At 39.3% G+C, this 19,088-nt stretch overlaps 1 protein-coding gene across 1 annotated transcript in view; it reads right to left on the bottom strand.

The window, feature by feature from the left end:
* Positions 1–17,881, bottom strand: part of l(3)07882 (Nucleolar protein 14 homolog l(3)07882) — an 85,670-nt gene extending 67,789 nt beyond the window's left edge. Inside the window, exon 1 of the mRNA XM_089087891.1 lies at positions 17,637–17,881. Within this exon, the coding sequence (XP_088944017.1) occupies positions 17,637–17,849 (213 nt within the window). The 5' untranslated portion in view covers positions 17,850–17,881. The remainder of the gene's footprint in view (positions 1–17,636) is intronic.
* Positions 17,882–19,088: the final 1,207 nt, after the last annotated feature.

Below are 19,088 nucleotides of genomic sequence, written 5' to 3'. Positions count from 1 at the left end.
ATCAGGAGTTAAGCAAGGTTGTGATCTATCCCCCTTTGTATGGATTATTTTGATGGACTTTGCCTTATGGAGCACAAGAAAGGCAATGGGAGACCAAGGAATCAAATGGAGAGGAAAAAGTCTCCTGGACCTAGATTATGGTGATGATTTAAATAATTTCGGAGACCACACTGCCTTTCCATGACGATAAATAAAAGTTCAAATAGGGATAAAATCCTTTTAATAGACAGTGAAAAATCCTTTTAATAGACAGTGATAATATAACTTCACAAAAATACCAGATATTTCGGTCACATATACAGTGACCGTCATCAGTAGTAAAACTGATGACGGTCACTGTATATGTGACCGAAATATCTGGTATTTTTGTGAAGTTATATTATCACTGTCTATTAAAAGGATTTTATCCCTATTTGAACTTTTATTTATGGTGATGATTTAAGCATCCTAGATGAAAGCGTGAGCAAAATGAATGAACTTTTAAAGGTTTTGCGAGTTCAGGGTGCTAGAATAGGTTTGAAAATTAGTGTTAAGAAGACTAAGTCACTTAGGCTAGGAATAAGTGAAGATGAAAAGGTGACGTTGGGTAAAGAAAAAATTGATCAGATGGGCAGCTTCACATTCCTTGGTAGTATTATTAGTAAAGACGGTGGGAGCAGTGAAGATGTTAGGTGGTGGGAGGCACTTGTGCCGAATCCTAACCCATTATGGGGTACCACCTCCATGTTGAAGATGCGGTAATGAGGTGCATGGCAGGTGGCACCGTTCCCCGTCTAATGATGCATGGTAATGGATTTATGGGCTTTGTTGGGCTAACCACCCGGCAAAGCTTCTTTTACCTGGTTATGATTAACAACAAAAGGCTTCGGACTAAACAGCCATTTCAACGACGACCTGTAGCACGTCCACCGACCATCCAAACGGACCTGTCTATGGTAGCCCACTACAATGTATGAGGTATCAGATCTAAGTTTGACCAGTTTCTACATTTAGTAAACTCAGTCAAGCCATCTATCATGTGCATCACTGAGACCAATCTAAACCAAGAAATTCAGAGCAGTGAGGTTGCCATACAGGGATACACGCTAGGCGGGATCGAGAGCGTACTGACGGCGCTAAATACGGAGGAGGAGGTGTCGCTGTTTATATACAGAGCCATATACCTTATTCATGCCTGAACATAGCCTACCAGATTCAGCAGGCGAAGAAGCTCTGTGGGTCAGGGTGACCCTCCCAAATAAATCCGTGATTGTTGGTACCGTGTATACCCCCCAACTTACCAGATTACCAGCTACCTTGAAACATCCCTTGAATATATTCGGGGCAAGTATGCTAAGTCTGCCATTATCCTTCAGGGAGACTTCAACGTCCATCATAGCGTGTGGCTTCGCAGCAAAAATACTGATAGGGAAGGGTCGGACTTGTATGATTTATCTCTCTCTTACGGTCTGGAACAACTTGTCGATTTCGACACGTATCACGGCCCAAACGGATCATCTCGTCTTGACCTATTCCTTACAGATCACCCTGACTCCTTTAAGTTAGACGCTCGTGCTTTCACCAGTGACCACGTTGCCATCGTTGCACGTGGAAACCTACGTATTCCGCCTCCAGTAAAGCATGAACGAACACTCTGGCTATACAAAAGGGGTGATTGGGACGGTTTGAGAAACACTCTTTTTTCTCAGCATTGGAGAGCCTTCCTCCTGGAAGGCCCAGAGAAAGCTACAGATAAGTACCAGCAGGCCATAGTTGACTCTGTCGAAAAGCATATCCCTTCAAAGCGGATCCAGGTGTCCAGTAAGGACAAACTGGTTCAACGCCCAGTGTAAGAAGACAATCCGAGCAAAGCAAAAGGCACACAAGCGATGGCTACTTTCGAAGAGCGAAGAGGACAGAATTGCATTCATAAATGCACGCAAAAATGCAGTTCGAGCGATTCGGCAGTCCCGGGTTCAGTATAAGGAGAAAATCGCCACCAAGCTTCAACATGCTTCGGCAAAGAGTTGGCGGAAAATTGTCAAGGAGGCTTTACCGTTGTCCAAGGGGACCACAATTTCTTCTCTGCAGATTAATGGGACTGTGGTGCAAGATCCACAGGCAAAGGCTGAAGCTCTTGCTAAGGCTCTTGCCAAATTCTCGAATCTAGACGATGACGGCAGAGAAGTGCCAAAATTCTCCGACCGAACCGACACTGTCCTGGCCCGCGTGGATTTTTCTGCTCCCAAGATCCTTCGCATTCTGCAACATCTGGATGTGATCAAGGCCATGGGTCCTAACAACATACCACATTTTGTCTTCAAGTCCAGCAGTGCTGATCTAACTGGACCCTTGTCATTATTTTTCCGGCTATGCTTTTGCTATGGACCGTTCAAACGAATATGAAAGTCTCCCCATGTTATACCTACTCTAAAGCCAGAAGGCGATCCAACGAGCGTGGGCTCCTAAAGACCTATTAGCCTTCTCTCCTGTGTTGGCAAAGTCTACGAGAGCGTCTCCAATAAAACACTTCATCAGTACCTGGAATCAAATGACCTTCTAGGCGACTGCTAATATGGAGTCCGCTGGAAATGCTCAACATTAGACTGCCTAGTGGCCCAGTATCAGGAGTGGATAGAACTACTGGCAATGGGATACGACATCAGGCTACTATCCTTCAACATTGCGAAAGCTTTTGACAGAGTATGGCACCGTGGCCTGCTAAAGAAACTTTATGTGTATGGTGTTCGTGGATGTCTGTTAAAAGTGATTGAGAGCTTCCTTTCCGATCGTTCACTCCGGGTTGTTCTTGACGGGTTTATTTCCCGCGAATATTCAGTGAAAGCAGGGGTACCCCAGGGCAGTGTCTTGGGACCTACGCCCTTCCTTATCTACATAAACGACATGGGAGACAACCTCGCAAACCCTCTGCATCACTTTGCCGACGATACCACGACACACTCAGCCGTCCCTAAACACGAAGACCCAATACAAAACTCCCTTTCCCTACAGATGGATCTTTTGAAAATTGAAAAGTGGTCTGATGCATGGATGATCAACTTGAATGCATCGAAAACAAAGGAGCTTCTAATTACCCGATCAAAGGTGCCACGTGAACACCCCAGTTTCATCTTCAAAAATGAAGCTATAAAGAGAGTCGACGAGCTTCGTCTACTGTGGATTCATTTCTCCACCAATCTCACTTGGAACAACCACCTTGATCGGGTGACAACCTCCTGCGCAAGAAAGCTGGGAGTTACTCTTCGCTGCAAAAACCTTCTTCAATCAAGCTCGATCATCCCACTCTACAAGTCTTGCATCAGACCCATAGCTGAATATGGATGCCCGGTATTTGCTGGTGCTCCGAAAACGCTGTTGGCACCATTTCAGAAGATCCGGAATAGGGCAAATAGGGCGGGCTGCGCCTCTACACAAGAATTGCTCCAGCCTCTAAATGAAAGGTTTGATGTAGCGTCGATGGCTGTTGTCTACAAGTACATGAATTCGCCTCCCTCAGACGAGCTCTCTCGAATTGCGCCCCCTTTTGTCCAGCCGACAAGGAAGACACGAAGGCACACACCTCGGTCCAATTATCTGAAGGAGGATACGCCGAAAACCGAGTACTTGAGAAACTTCATCCGGCGTTGCACTTCTATCTGGAACGATCTTCCTGGAGATATTATCCCTGCAAATCCCTCTCTTGACACCTTCAAAAGAAGGTTCAATAGACATTTAAAACCTCGAGGCCATTGAAAGAGGTAAATGAATAGCGGCATATCAGATACTTTGAAGTACATGGCGCCGTGAATATTGGAATAAAAAAAAAAGTAGAAAAGCCAAGGCTCAGGGTGTTTTTTCACAGTTAAAAAAAGTTTGGAAGAATAGGAAGATAAGTCTGCAAACCAAGAATAGAATATTAGCGATGACAGTGGTCAAATATGGCTCAGAAACATGGGCGCTCCGAAAAGCGGATGAAGAATTGCTAGATTTTTTCCAGAGAAATTGCTTACGGATTGTTCTGGGTACCCGGCTAACTGACTGTATTTCTAACAGTAGGCTGTACGAAAAATGTGGTTCAATACCGCTTTATAGGGCTATAATGAAAGAAAGGTTGAGGTGGCCAGGGCACGCTGTGCGGATGAAGGATGACAGATTGCCGAAGATTGTCCTTTTCGGCCTACCGCCTAGGGCTAAACGGAAAGCCGGTCGTCCTCGTCTGGGGTGGGAGGACGTCAAAAATGAAGATTTGACGGAAATGGGAACTTCCTGGGAAGGTGTAAAAAGGGAGGCTTTAAATAGATTGGGGTGGAGGAGGAGCGCGCGTAGCTGTGTTGGCCTCAGGCGGCTTGGTGCTGCGATGAGTTGTTAGTAGTAGTAATAGTAATTAATTTTAAAAACTTTTTTTTAATTAATTTAAAAAATAGGTTTTTTCAAAGAAAAGTAAAGAGCTCCATTAAACCAAAAATGAGCAGTAATGAAGTCAAATAATCTTCCAAGTGTAAAACTACTACAAACACCATCAATGAATCAATGAAACCAAAAACAAACAGACATTGCAATAAATAACTGAGTCAAACTGAAATGAGAAAAAAATTAAACTAAGTAGGGCTGATACCCCCCCCCCCATGCCGTCTGAAGACGAAAACCAAATTTGTTTTTTAAATAAAACAAAACAAAAAAACATTTTAAATGTTTTCACTTTTTTAACTTTAAAACAAATGAAAAATTATTAAGACTTTAAGGAAAAATCAGTATATGTATATGAAACTGTCACTCCACATTCATGTTATTTTTTCATTAAAGTGCCAATTAAGTTTTGGCCTTGAGAAGGCATGGGGGTGTCAGCAGGGGCGTCCCTAGCCTTTTACCTTTGGGGGGGGCCTCCAAAATGACGAAGATGGCTAGGTGCCGGCGAAAATCGACATTTTTTACTTCGGTTTTTATGTGTTAAAATAATATTTATTAGTTGCGGGGAATTGTCATATCTGTAGAGAAAAACTCGGGTATAAAAGCAAAATCAAGACAAAGAAAATAATTTTAAATAACTTTAACTCTAAACTTTAAGGCTGTGCGACTATTCAACTTTCCACTTTTCTACAAGTAGGTTGAGGTCAATTTTTTCCAGTAGGTTTTCAATTTTTTCCAGACATCATGAACATGGGATGGTCAAGTCGATCGTTTCTCATAGTTGACCTCAATCTGTTCTTGACGATTTTCATGTTGCTAAAAATTCGTTCACCTATGGCCAATATCACTGCAATAGATTTTTCAAAAGTGAATGCTCTGTAAACTAAAGCCAACCCTTGTTTGTTCTTTTTCGCTAATGAGAACAATCCAGCAAACTCAATGATGCTTCCAGTACTTTTGCAAGTCTCTGCAAAAAGAATGATAATGTCCCTTTGAGGGCTAGGCATCTTAGGTATTGCATATTTCTTTGTAACTTTTTGCAAATATGAGCTTGTGTTCCACCGAAGCGCCCACTCATGTTACTGGCAAAATTATAGCATTGAAATGTCATTTTTTCTTTATTGATACGAGCCTTTCGCCAAACCCGTAGAATATCTTCTGCTATATCGGCTCCTTTCTTGGACTCAGAATCTACAATTACGAGTAAACGCTCTTTAGCGGCTCCCTTTCTATCAATGTACCATACACCTGCAGCTCAACACTCTTCAGGGCTGACAGCAGGGTTTTGTTTGCAAATTTGCCAAGGAAGTCTTCATTAACTTCTACTACGATTGTTTTAACTAGCTCAAAATTTATTTTGTTTTAACCAAAATTTATTTTGGCTACTATCCGACAGATAGCTGGTGACATTTGGCTTTTTCTGGTTTTTCATTCAATGGCCCATTTCGATGTTGTGTCTCGAAAGAAGATTGGCTAACTCAACGTTATTTCCCTTGTCATGATTCTTCCCACGAAATGCCAACCCTTGTTTACCTAGAATGATTGGAACATTTAGCAACTTATATATATTGTGACGACCTCGTTCCCTTTCTTTTTCTGACTCTATATAATGCATCAGTTCTTCATTGTTAAGTAAACTTGGTAATGATTTATCTCTCTCTATAAAGCAAATTAAACCACCTATAAAAAGCTTTGTGACCATTTGATTGGAAGTGAGTGATAAGCATTTCAGCCTTGGCGCCCTTGCTTCACATTTTGTGCCAGTTTCTAGTTACTGTTATAAATGAAGAATCTTTGTTTCTGTATTTGCAGTCAGATCAAGTTGGGGACAAAAAACAGGCAAAGCAGTAGCCGAAATCTTTCTTGATACTATACTGTAGGTCCAGGTACTCATTGTACCAGTTTCTAACGAACTTCAATTGCTGTTTGGAAATCTAGGATTGAATTTCCTAGTTTATTGGAAAATGGATTTTTGGCTGAAATGGTCCTAGTTTGATAAGCTTCAGCTTTTCTATATCTAAAAGTTTTTCTTCCTTGATTCCTGGATAGTGCTCGACTCTTTCGATCCTTACTTGCTCTAAACTGTGATTGCTTGTGAGAGTAATAATAAGCCTAGTTCCATGTTTGCTGATTGATCACCCTATGTCTAGCGCTTGTATTGCAGCGTCTAATTTGCTAGTGACGGAATCCGACTTAACTTCAAATGTCAGTTTGTTTGCTACCTTGGTACAGTCAATAATGAAAGAAAGAAGAGCGAATATATTGCTGGTTCCTAACGTTTCTTTGTGATCAATTTCTGAACAGCAAACTTCTTCCAATGCTTTTTTTTTCTTTCACTGATTCAACAGTGTCAGACCTGAGAGGATAAGTAACTTCGATTTTTCCACTTGCATTTTCTTCTATTCAGACTCCGATATTTATCAAGGATGGACCAGGAAGAACTTTCTCAAGAGATGTCTGAAATATTACTTTGATTTCACCAAAGTTGTTTGTCACTATTTATTTCACTCATTCAAAAAAAAAATGAAAAGCGCAAAACAAATTCGAAAACTTTTACAGGGAAACCTGGCCATAACTGCTTCTGACAGGCAATTGGGTACGCTTTAATTCAGTTCCATTTTAAAGCATACCTTCAAAGAAAAAAGACTAAGAACCTCAAAAGTAGAGAGCAAGCTCAAACTTGTAGAGATCCACTACATACTAATACTACTATTTTGTATATATATTTACATATAATGCAATATCTCTAAGACTCACGCTGCTCCAATACTCCAATCCTGTAGGAAAGACCACTTCCCAGGACTGTCCTCTAACTTTAAATTAGGTAAAATACAAAAAGTTGGCATATTAAAAGGACATGCTCACTGCATTTCAGGATAACTCATTTTCTGATCATATATTATTAAAAATTAAGGATAGATTTTTTTAATTCTCCCCAATCTTGTTATCATTTCTTTGTTTTATGAATTAAAAACTATTGACTGTTTCAATCAAATTTTTTAAAGTTTACTGCCCTTTCACAAACTGACACTTGTTGATCAAATTTCTCCTTAAAAGTAAGATTCTACCCAGGCTTTGGGAGTCTGTCCGATCAAATAGCGTACTTACAAGTAGGACATCTGCTGAAGTTTTGTGATAAACATCATTAGCAGCCTCAGAATGCGAGATACAAGGTGGCTGTGACTGCAAAGCACTAAAACAAGAGGCACCACTGAAGACAGACTAAGCTTTCTGTTGACTAAGCTTATTGCACTAAGCTATCTTGCTGTTCAAGATAAAGTTTCCTTGTAAGCTCTCCCTTGTGTCCAGTAGCTTTGTCATTGTAGTAAGCCAAGAGTCTCGGTCATTTGCAAGTGGCTCAATCAATTTGGGTCAGAACTTTTCCCATCTTCGTCCATAGGCTACTTCTTGAAGCCTGCTGATGGCAGATTTTGCGGAATTCGTCACTGCTGACTTGATCACAGAGTTTATGTCTTGATCTCTAATAAGCAAATATTGTCAGCATAGTCCAGATTGGTGATCACAAAATTGGGACTTACTTCAATGCCTGAAAAGGTTGCTCTGGTCATAATCCAGTTGATTACAAAATTAAATAAGACAGGAGACAATATACATCCCTGTTGTACATCAAAACCAATTTGGAACATTGAGGAGAGCTCCCCACTGATCTTAATTTGGGCTTGCCTATGCTATATGCTTGGATGAGTCTGAACATCTTGGCTGGTACTCCATCCTCTGTCATGGCCTTCCATATTCCGTCCCTTAGAACAGAATCAAAAGCTGTAATAAAATATATGAATAAAGACACTGTCAGTTTCTGGTGCTTTGCACAGTGTTCAAGGGTATGTCTTAAGATGAATAGTTGGTTGATTGTTCCCATGCCTGGGCAGAATCCCACTTGATTGGGCCTTGTCTTCACGTTGTGCTAGATAAACAATTATGTAGCACTGGCAAATATTTTAGCAGCAATGCAGATGTGAGATCCTACAAAAATTGCTGCATTTTGTCTTTAGCCCTTTTTTGAAGACCAGAAGGATGATAGAGTCTCCCCAATCCTGTGGAACCATCTCTTCTTCCCATATATCACAGGTTAGTTTATGCAGCCAGCTGACAAGTGCTGTCCCTTCATACTTATAAAGTTCAGTTGGAATGGCATCAGGACCAGGGGTTTTGTTGTTTTTCAGGCAATTGATTGCTTGTGAGACTTCATCTAATGTGGGGGGAGCCACATTCGCATCTTTGTAAATACTGCTGGGTGAATTTGGTTCCTGCAGGTCCTCAGAACTGTGACTTGGATTAGGGTAATGCTGATTATGTTCCATTTCTGTGGAGAGCTGGTTAAGTAGTTTGTCAAAGTGCTCCTTCCAGCAATTTATTATTTCGGAATTATTCAAGAGTAACTTGCTGTTTTCATCTTTGATGTATGTACTAGCAGGCTTATGTGAGTTACTCCTGATTGATTTTAGGAGCTGATACATCCTCCCGGTGTCAGATCTGGAGGCAGCGGCTTCCATGTCTTCAGTGATTTTCTCCCAGTAGTGGCTCTTATCATTCTTGGCTGACTGGTAGCATTCTCTTCTCAGGTGCTTGAACAACTCTTATTTTCTATCTGATATCTGTTGCTTGTGCTCAGCCAGCTGAACTGTGTGTGTTGACATCCATTTTTTGGGTAGTCTTTTGTGGTATCCTATCATAGCTCCTGTAGCCTTGTGGATTGTATTGCACATGGTAAGCCACTCTTCATCCAAACTTTGGGTTTGCTTGTTGGTTGCTTGCACTTGGAGAGCTTCAAAGCAATTAGACATCTCTAAGCAGAATGCCTGTCTTATATAATGTGAGTCTCCATTTAGTCTCCAGAGTGATAGCATCTATTTGGATTTATTGAATTTTAAAACCAGCTGTGAAATTCTATTAATTCAGTGCCTCGAACTTTAATATATTCAGTGACCTTGAGTGATTACAGAAGTTTCACAATACTCTGCTAGGGATTAAAATCTAAAGTGACCTTATTGTTATGGACTAATTATCGATAGCTGTGTTTGGATTTAATATTACGTGAATATAACAGAATGGATTATTGACTCTATTGTGAGGTAAAGACATTATTCCTAGCCAAGGCCGTATCCAGGGGGGGGGGTTACCCGGTTTGAACCCCGCCCCCCCCCCCGAAATTTTTGACCGACTCGAAAATAAGTCGAAAATTAGTAAAAACTAGGTAAAAATCAGTAAAATTAGTCGAAAACTGAGTCAAAAATTAGTAAACCCCCCCCCCCAAAAAGTCGAAAATTAGTAAACCCCCCCCTGTACAAAAATCCTGGATAAGGCCCGGTTCCTAGCCAGTGTTGATTCCCAGGGAGTAGAAAACACTTAAAGTGTCTTTTCAAATAAGATTTAAACGTGAATTATCTCCCTTTTCCCCATAAACAGACTTTTAGACTTCAATTCCCAGAGGATTTGAATTATCATTGGGACGCTGTCAATAACTGGCTGCCAACGCAGTGTTGCCGATAAAACATCATCAGTGCTATATTTTGCGGTGTGTCTAAATTTGAGACAAAAAGGCCAAAAACAAAAAAGGGTCATTTTCCTACTAAGCGGAAAGAAGAGGGACGGTTGCCCATCGCAAGAGCAAGTTTACAAGCCGGGGGGGGGGCCACCTTTAAATTGCGGGGGTTAGGTGAATCAGAATCGTCATATCCCCTGCTCTGTAAGATATTCAGAAAAAAAGAAAGGCCCAATTCAAAAATTTTAACGACTATTTTTGCCAATTTTCCAATCTTCCCGAATAAGCAAGTAGAAGAGGGGAGGTTATTTGTTGCAAGCGCCGTCGTACCTGCGGGGAGTGTCCCTTAAATTGCGGGTAATAGGTAGCGAGGACCTACGCTTCCCTTGCTTATCGGTGCTCAGCATGGCACAGACGTCTCTATATCTCAAACCAATCCTGAACTTTCTCCAGTCAAACAGAGATTTGGATCGAACGTTGCGGTAGAAAATGAAATGCGACTTCTTTGATTACGCGACGCTAAACTCAAACTCCTTAAACTAGCATTCCCTGAAAGAGTAGCTATAACCACAAAAAGCCGCACAAAAGACTCAGCAATATCAGAAATATTACACTTGCCAGCTGAATTTGATGGGAATAATATCCCAATTCCAACTTTCGTCATAACTCACCCATTTGCAGTTCAACAGTTCCCAGAGTCCAACTTCTCTATCCTGCTAGGTGAAACTCGCGATCTGACGAGCTCAGTGTCCATGATAAAACAGTATACGACGGGTGTTAAATTGACAACTTGCCCAGATGCTGGAGCTACAGCCCTAGAAAACAACAAGCCTTTAACTTGTACTGTAATTATAGAAGACGCTCCGTCAATGGATCCCCTGACTAGACTACAAACACTTAGGTAACTTAAGTCCAAAGATGGGATTCAGGAGGTCAGGTGATTAAGAAACAATAAACTACAAGTTAAATTCAGCGATGTTGTAAAAGCTAAAGCTTTTTGTGTTGAAGCTCCTAGTGTCCTTTCGGCAAATTTGCCAAGTGTCAGCAGCATCAAATGCAAACTCAGGGAAGAAAAATCTCATGGCATAATAACAGGACTTCCTATAGAAGTAGATGCTAGCGAAGTGGCCAAACATAATCCAGGCCTCGTCGAGGAAGCTTACCGTTTTGGACAAAGTAGAAAAATCAGACTGACTTTCAAAAATAGACAGAACATGAGCTTTGTAATGTCTAACGGAATCAAGCTTGAATACAACTTTTTCCGGGTAGATAAGTACATGGAGGCCCCTCGACTGTGTTTCAAATGCCAGAGCTTCGATCATCTTATTTAAAACTGCAAAAAAAGTCCAAGATGCGCAAGATGTTCCGGACCACACTCTAGTAACAAAGATACACCCTGTAACGGAGATCTCCAATGCACTTCTTGCAATGGACCTCATGTCTGCTTCAGCCTAAGATGCCCAAAATTGAGCGAGATTATGGGAAACAAAAAAAAATAATCAATGAATAGATATCTTAAAGTTTTCAGTCTGAATATCAATGGTTGTCACAACAAAGAAAAAGACATAGATGATCTCCTTCAAATTTATAACGTGCTATTTATCCGGGAACATAAGCTTTCTGGGACAAATATAAACTTCCTGAACAGATCCCGCTCGCACGATGTCTTTTTAGAGCCAGCGAGATCTACGGCAGGGCGTCCATCCAGAGGCTTGGCAATATATGCTAGGAAGTAACTTTTGGCTAAGCCAATAATTAGAAGCAGTAGTCTGTTGTACGTCTCTGTTGATGGAATTGAGTTCATCGACATATACATGCCTACTAATTACAACAATACTGTCTCTCTGACAAAGTTCTCAAAAGCAGATGATGTCCTAAGACAACATTTGGAGTCTCTTGAGCTTTGTGGGTGTAAGTGGCTAATTGCCAGGGACCTCAACTGTGACCCATACAAGGACCATATTCTATCCAATATTTTTATGAATTGTCTCCCCACCACTTTTAAGATTTGGCCAAAGTCTCTGGATTTTACGTACACCCATACTAGTGGTCGTACCTCCTATATTGACCACGTACTTTCATGCACATCCATTTCTAGTCTTCCAGTTACAGTTTGCACTGATAATCCGACTAGTGACCATTCCGGACTTTCGTTTCAGACGCAGCCAGCACAGAACCCTATTTACTCTTGTTCCAGAAAGTGGGTCTACAAGCAAAATTAGGATAAATGCATTATTCTCCTTTTCGTCGCCACAGTTGCTTCGGTCCTAAGTTGCATCAAAGTTCCTTTTCATCTACTCTGCTCTGGCCCTTCCAAAGTCTCAGCCATGGTTGATTTTAACTCTTATTACCATCAAGTAATCCATGCTCTCAAAGTTGCCAAAGCGAAAGCGGTTCCTACAAGACGAGCCAAATTTGGGACAGAAAAACCGATGTGATCCGAATCCACTGAACTCCAGTCAGCAAAACGACATGCAAAAACCTGGCTAAACATTTGGATTGCTTGTGGAAGACCGCTATGCGGGATTGTATTCGAGCTGAAATGGAGCACAAAATGCATATATAAAGCTGAAATGAAGAGGTAACAAATTATTGGGCAACAGTTCACTGGAGATAAAAAATCGTGGATATGCCTAATCAGACCAGACAATCGTCCATCTAGTACTTCTCTGACACTACATTATTGGCACTCTTACTATACTTTAATGTATGGAGATAAGAATCTTATTATAACCAATCAATATGGAACGGAAGTTTCCAGCTGACTTGCACGTTTCTCAGGGCAGCATTGCGTTGTTCCCATTTCCCTTGAAAAGACCAAGTTAGCTTTCAGAAAAGTGCTTTCCAAAGCAAAGAATGAGATGGACAGCGATGGTCTTTCAATAAAACACCTCAAGCACTTACCTGAATGCTTCTATTTCCATCTTCAGCTTATCTTCCAGATGAGCATCTCCAGGGGTTTTGTTCAAAACTCTTTCCTGAAAGGGGTCATTTCATCTGTTGCCAAAAAAGGAAAAGATCCAAACAAATGCACATCTTATAGACCCATAACTGTCTTGTTCATCTTGAGCAAAGTGTTTGAAAATGTGATCTTCCCTGAGCTTGATACTGGACACTTTGGGGACAATCAGCTTGGATTCCAGAAAGGTCTTGGGTGCCCAGAGGCTCATTGCCTTCTTGCTAACGTACTTATGGACTCGCCTCTGTATATGTGCACTATTGATATATTGAATGCATTTGATAGCATCAATCACATGCAAGCAATGAATAATCTACTGAACAATGGAGTAAGTTTGAGCATAGTGAGTACTCTGAAATTTTGGTACAAAAATTTAACTGTGTAGGCCAATTGGAAAGGTAAAATTTCAGATCATAAAAAAATCAGAAGAGGTGTGAGGCAAGGCAACGTTCTTAGTCCTCTTATTTTCAAACATGCCATCTCTAAGATTCTGGACGGTATCTCGCCCTCTCTCCTATTGTATGGCACTGACCTACCTTACTTGGCATATGCTGATGATGTCCTTTTGCTGAGTAGATCCAAAGCAGACTTACAAGAGAACCTGAATCAACTCATAAGTAATTTTCAATCTATTGGGCTTTCTATCAATATTGATAAGTGCAAATTTTTGTTCTTTAATGCACCGCAAAGTAATTCTGTCACTCTCGGAAATCATGTTGTCCCTACAGTATTAGAGCAGAGATATCTTGGTATAACGATTGCAGAAACAATTATTAAAACCAGACAAGCAATTGTTAAACAAACAACTAAAGCCATTAGATGTGCTTATGCGTCTGTAGTGCCAGATTGCGGACACTACTCCAGGAAATCTCTTGCCTCAATTTATTATTCAGTCTGCTCACCACACATAACCTATCTTAACGGTGCATCCCACATGCTGTCAGTGAGAGACACTGAAAACATCAAAAAGTGCTACTATAAATTTGCAAAATTTTTACTGTACATACCCAAGCGTTATAGGAATTCCTGCCTTGAAAAATATGGTCTTAAGGAGCCATCCAAACAATGGTCTAGCATTTGAAATAATTCAGTGCTAGAAGTTAATTTAGATAGACAATGTTTCTCACCTGCATTTACTTGAGTGTTGTGAACTACACTGAGTGTTTTATCTTTATCTTTTTGAAGCTGGTTTCTTTTTCTTTTTTCTTTTTGTAGTGCTCCACTATAATCTATTTTTGTAGATGGTGGGTGAATAAATGTTATTATTATTATTATTAAGATCATTGAAGCAATTGGTGTCAACTCTTTGTGGAGGTTTCCTCTTGGGGTGTGCTGCTAGTTGCAACTTTAGATCCAACTTGACTAGAAGATGATCCAATCCATGGTTTGAGCCAGTATCTGCTCCAATGTATGATCTACTATTTGTAGCCATTGATTTCCAACAGCAGGACATGAGGATGTAATCAATCTGGCTTTTTGCTCTACCATCTCTTGAATGCCATGTGACTCTTTGGCTAGGCTTATGTTTGAATAAGGTATTGGATATGACAAAATCATTCATCATGGCAAAGTGAAGAAGTCTTGATCCCCTGATACATCTAGCTCCAAGACTGATTTGGCCAATGGATGACTCAGCATTGGATACTTTTCCCTTGTTTCTGGTGTTAAAGTCACCTTCAATAAAGATGAGGTCTTGTTTTGGGACCTCCTTAAGAGTACAAGTTAGAAGTTGGTAAAAAAAGATATGCTTTGCTCTTTTGTGTTCTCTGGTTGGAGCATAAAGTACAATAACTGATATGTTGAATAGGTGGCCCTTGAATTGCACTCTTGCTACTCTATGTGAGACAGGTTCCCACTCTAGAAGTGACCTCAATGCAAGGGGGCTTAAAATGATGCCCACTACCATAAGCAGATCCATGTGTTGTCCTCAGGAGCTCTAATCTCTGAGTCTTTCACAATAACATTAATTCAAGTTTCTGAGGCACATATGATGTCTATGCTGTAATGCAATAATTCCCCAGCAAAAAATGATTGGGTTGTCAGGCATTTCATCAAACAGACATTCCAGCGCCCTACACTTTACTTATTTATTTATTTGAAAACCCATTATACAAAAGCAACAAGACAGAGCAGTAAGAGAAAATTACGACAGCAATTAGACACTTTGCAAAATACAAGACAAGCAAATATACAAAAGAAACCAGAATAACAAGAAAAAAACTTCTAAGCAAATGAGTATAAACACAAAAATTTACTATCTAATGTGCCCATTATCTTACCACTGCAAGATATGGCTCCAGTTGTGTGACAATTTAATCATAAAAATTCACAATAGTTGTTTATATGGCAATACATGAATCAATTATACTATAACAAATAAATACTAACAACTTTTGGGTCCAAGGTTGGAGCTGAAGGCAATAAGTTAAGGAACAATAACAGCACCATCAAATTTATATAATATATATGCAAAAAAGAAAAAAAAATCTTCAACATTGTACAACCTACTATATATGCTGCAGAACAGTAATGTTAAACAATCATACAAGAATTAAATTATTAGTATAATTAAAAAATATTGAAAAATCCATCACAATTAAAAACACAACACAACAGACCATAGGGAAAAAAAGACAATGCATCACTGCTTAAGAATGTGGGACCAATTGTTTAAATTCCCATCAATTTTTTTATTATGTTTTGCTATCAGTCTAGCAACGGCAACCTCTGGGTCAGCAACCTTGAATTTTGCAATAGTGAGGGAATTTCTATACCACAGAGGCAGATGAAGCAGATACTTGGCAAAACAAAAGAACAAAGATTGAACTTTAGTCTTGTCAGTTTTAGTTAGGAGTTTCCAGAAGGGTGCAGCCTAGGAGATATGGGAAATAGCAACAGCATAATATAGAGTTGCTAGAAGATGTCAGTTGAATTGAACTTTACAAGATACAATGGAAGCATAAGCTGCTGAGATTCTATGTCTTATTTATTCAAGAAGAAGTTTTCAATAGAAGAAGCAATGGGCAGACCTAAATACATAAGGTTATCTATAAGTTGAACAGAGCTAGATCCAAGCATGATGGAAGGGGCAGAGGAATTTGTTTTCTAGTTAAACAGGAGAATATCAGATTTGGAGGAGTTGAATTCAAGCCCAATTTTCTGATATTCTACTTCAAGGATTCCAAAAATTTCAATGATACATTGAAGAGTTCAACCAAAGTTTAGGATGTTGTCAGCATAGCATACCAAGGAAAAGTTTACAGAAGACAAAATCAGTGAAGGAGGGCACAAATATCCAGAACATAGTTATTAAAGAGGTCAGGAGATGTGACAGCTCTTTGACAGGCCCCTTTCTTGACTGGGATAAGCTGTCTATTCAGGTGGATATGAAGTCTTGAATATAAATCCCAAAGAGAACAAATAATGGCCAGATTCAATCCACATTTACCAGCTTTCAAAAGCATTTCTGTATGGATAAGAGAGTTGAATGCACATCTGTCATCATAATCATAATAATGTAATGTCACCCCAAAACAGGGCTTTCTCCAGACAATTTGGCATCAATCAGGGCATTTCCAACAGCAGTTAAAGCATCAGCACACCCAGTTCTTTGCTTGAATCCAAACTGGTGTGGATGGGTATAGCAGAATTTTTCAAGTTCCTTAATAAATAGTAATTCACAGAGCTTGCAAAGGGATGTAGCTACAGTAATAGGGAGGAATGATATACAGTGGACTCCAGATTACCCTTTTTTAGAGATAGGAGTCAAATCTCCAATGCAAAAGAATAAGGAATGATAACCTGAGATATGAGATATACATTTATTAAAAAAGAAAACAAACACTATTTGCTTTTCGCCTGCCAAGAAAGACAATAAGCTTGAAAGGGCAAGCGAGGTTATCACTCTCAGCTAATTAAAATAACATTCATACCTTGCTACTCAACACACAAGAAAATTATCTGATGAAGGAATAAAGGAAAAAAGAGAGAAAGAGGAAAAGACAAGAAGTAGAAGTGAAAATCATCACTCATCACTGAGTGAAAATCATCTGTATCAGCAGAGACAGATGAGCTGTAAGAAGTTTTCACTTCTGAAGTGAAAACACTGAGGGGTTGTCTTTGTTTCCAAAGCAGTAGGCTATCTCAGCTTGTCAATTTTCTGGACAAGGCACTGATGAAACCTTTAATGCATCATTTGCTAGGATGGCAGAGTACGGGCTTGCCAATTTTTTGGAGAAGGTGCCAATGAACCTTCAACACATTGCTTGCTGGGAATGCTGTAGTTTGGGTTGGACTCTTTATATTGACTTGTATTTGGACATTTTGTGGAAATACATTTAACCATGCAGGTCACTACTCCCTGATGGTACCCTCTGTAGTTTGGCCTAGCAAGGATTGGGATAGGCAATTCTAGCTATCTCCAACCTAATTTCAGATGCTGAGTTAGTTCTTCTTCCCTAAAATTTTCTTTCTACTTTGCTTTTTATCTATTTTTGCTGCCTCCTGGGGCACTTGCCCTCTCCTTTGAGATCTATCCCTAGGCTATCTGATGGTAGGCTATAACCTTTATTTTACTAAGATGATTCCTCCCAAGGAGCCCCATAACCAAAAATTTTACCAAGTTTCAGTTCAGCTATCCAATTAATCTAGAACATGAGATATTTAGGCTAATATAATCTTTCCTGGCCTATTTTAGCCTAGCAGAAAACTATTGGAATAAATTAAAATTCCTTCTTTTAGAATACACCTTTACCCATAGAATGAGAAAAGACAAAAGAACATATTTACCTTCTTGACAGCTTTTTGTCTAGCAATTCCAGGAAGACCTTTCTCTTCTTTTAATTTTCTGCCAAGGATGTTAAATTTCTTCCTATTGATTTTTACTTCAAAAGGGTTAGTGGAAATTTTCTCTTTCACATTTACAACAGGTTTCACAAGTTTTTTTCTGTTAATTTTATCACTGAGTCCTTTCTTTACTTTATTTTTCTTCATGTTCACCATATTTATTTTAGTTGAATCTTACTTCACGTGCTATTAATTAAAATTTTGCAATGAAGATGTTTGCACGGTTGCTAGGTTTTTGGCGTAACGTATAGCCCAAACAGGCGAAATTACTAGCCCAAGGTAGCCCAAAAATAGCGAACGCTATTATAACCCTATTATGCCCTATTATAGCACTGTTATAGGTAAAACGAGAAAAAATACAATCAGCATATCAGATAACCTACACATAAGTATAGGTCAAAAGTAAAAAAGAGCTCTTTGAACGAACAAAAATAATAAACCATCCACGTATGCCGTCGTAAAATTGGCAGGTGCTTCACTGAAAACAAAAAGACCAATTGCTCCTTACACACTCGGTTTATTGCATGCATACCATGATCTTATTGAAAAAGAGTATTATGTAATCTTAAAAGAATACCTAGTAACAAACATAAAATTCACATCTGCACTGTTTTGTTCCAAGCTTTTAGATAGATAGATAAATGGATATATATTTATTTCGAGAAATTACTATCACAAGCCCTGAAGGGCAGAATTCAAATCTCGAAGTCCATAAAAACAAATAAGCAAGAAAATCATAGCAAAAGCAAAACAACAACAAAATTGGCAAACAATGCAAAAAAAAAATCGGAATGCTATATGATTCCTTTGTCAGTTATATTAAAAACTGCAAAATAGCAACTAGTTAAAAAGATAAAAACTGATAAAACTGAAAAAAATAAATAATATATAAATAAACAAATTTTTAAAAAACAGCATAAAAAGAGGATAGTGAAAAAAGAAAAATAAAAACGAGCTGTTTCTTTTATCATGTAAGAGATAAGATAAAAATTTATGTACAAATTAACAACTATTTATTATATCAGTAAAAAAAGGGATAAAAGATTTCTTATACCGCAAGGTAGTACAAAGAATGACACATAAGGTGAGGACAGGATGGGACACAGTTATGGGTTTTGAGAGGTAAACACTGAAATCTTTAATCAGAGGAACAGGAATATCTAAAGGGCAAATGCTTGATCGTTTTATTTTTTCAATTCTTTTTACAACATCAAGTGGAGAAATATGTGGGAATGAAAAAGGATCAGGAACATCTGGAAATGCGGAAGATAGTGGTGGGAGACTCTGGACAATAGAAGCCAGAAACTTATTGAGGTTATTAGCTGTGGTCTTTGGAGGTTCATTTATATTAAAATTTAGTTGTTCTTGACTCTTGCCGGTAATTTTTTTAATTTC

Source organism: Artemia sp. Qi Xiang Cuo, chromosome 4 (genome assembly GCF_049724085.1).
Source record: "Artemia sp. Qi Xiang Cuo chromosome 4, ASM4972408v1, whole genome shotgun sequence".
NCBI lineage: Eukaryota > Metazoa > Arthropoda > Branchiopoda > Anostraca > Artemiidae > Artemia > Artemia sp. Qi Xiang Cuo.
Note: the sequence above shows the minus strand (reverse complement) of the source record. Positions and strands in the feature narration are given on the sequence as shown.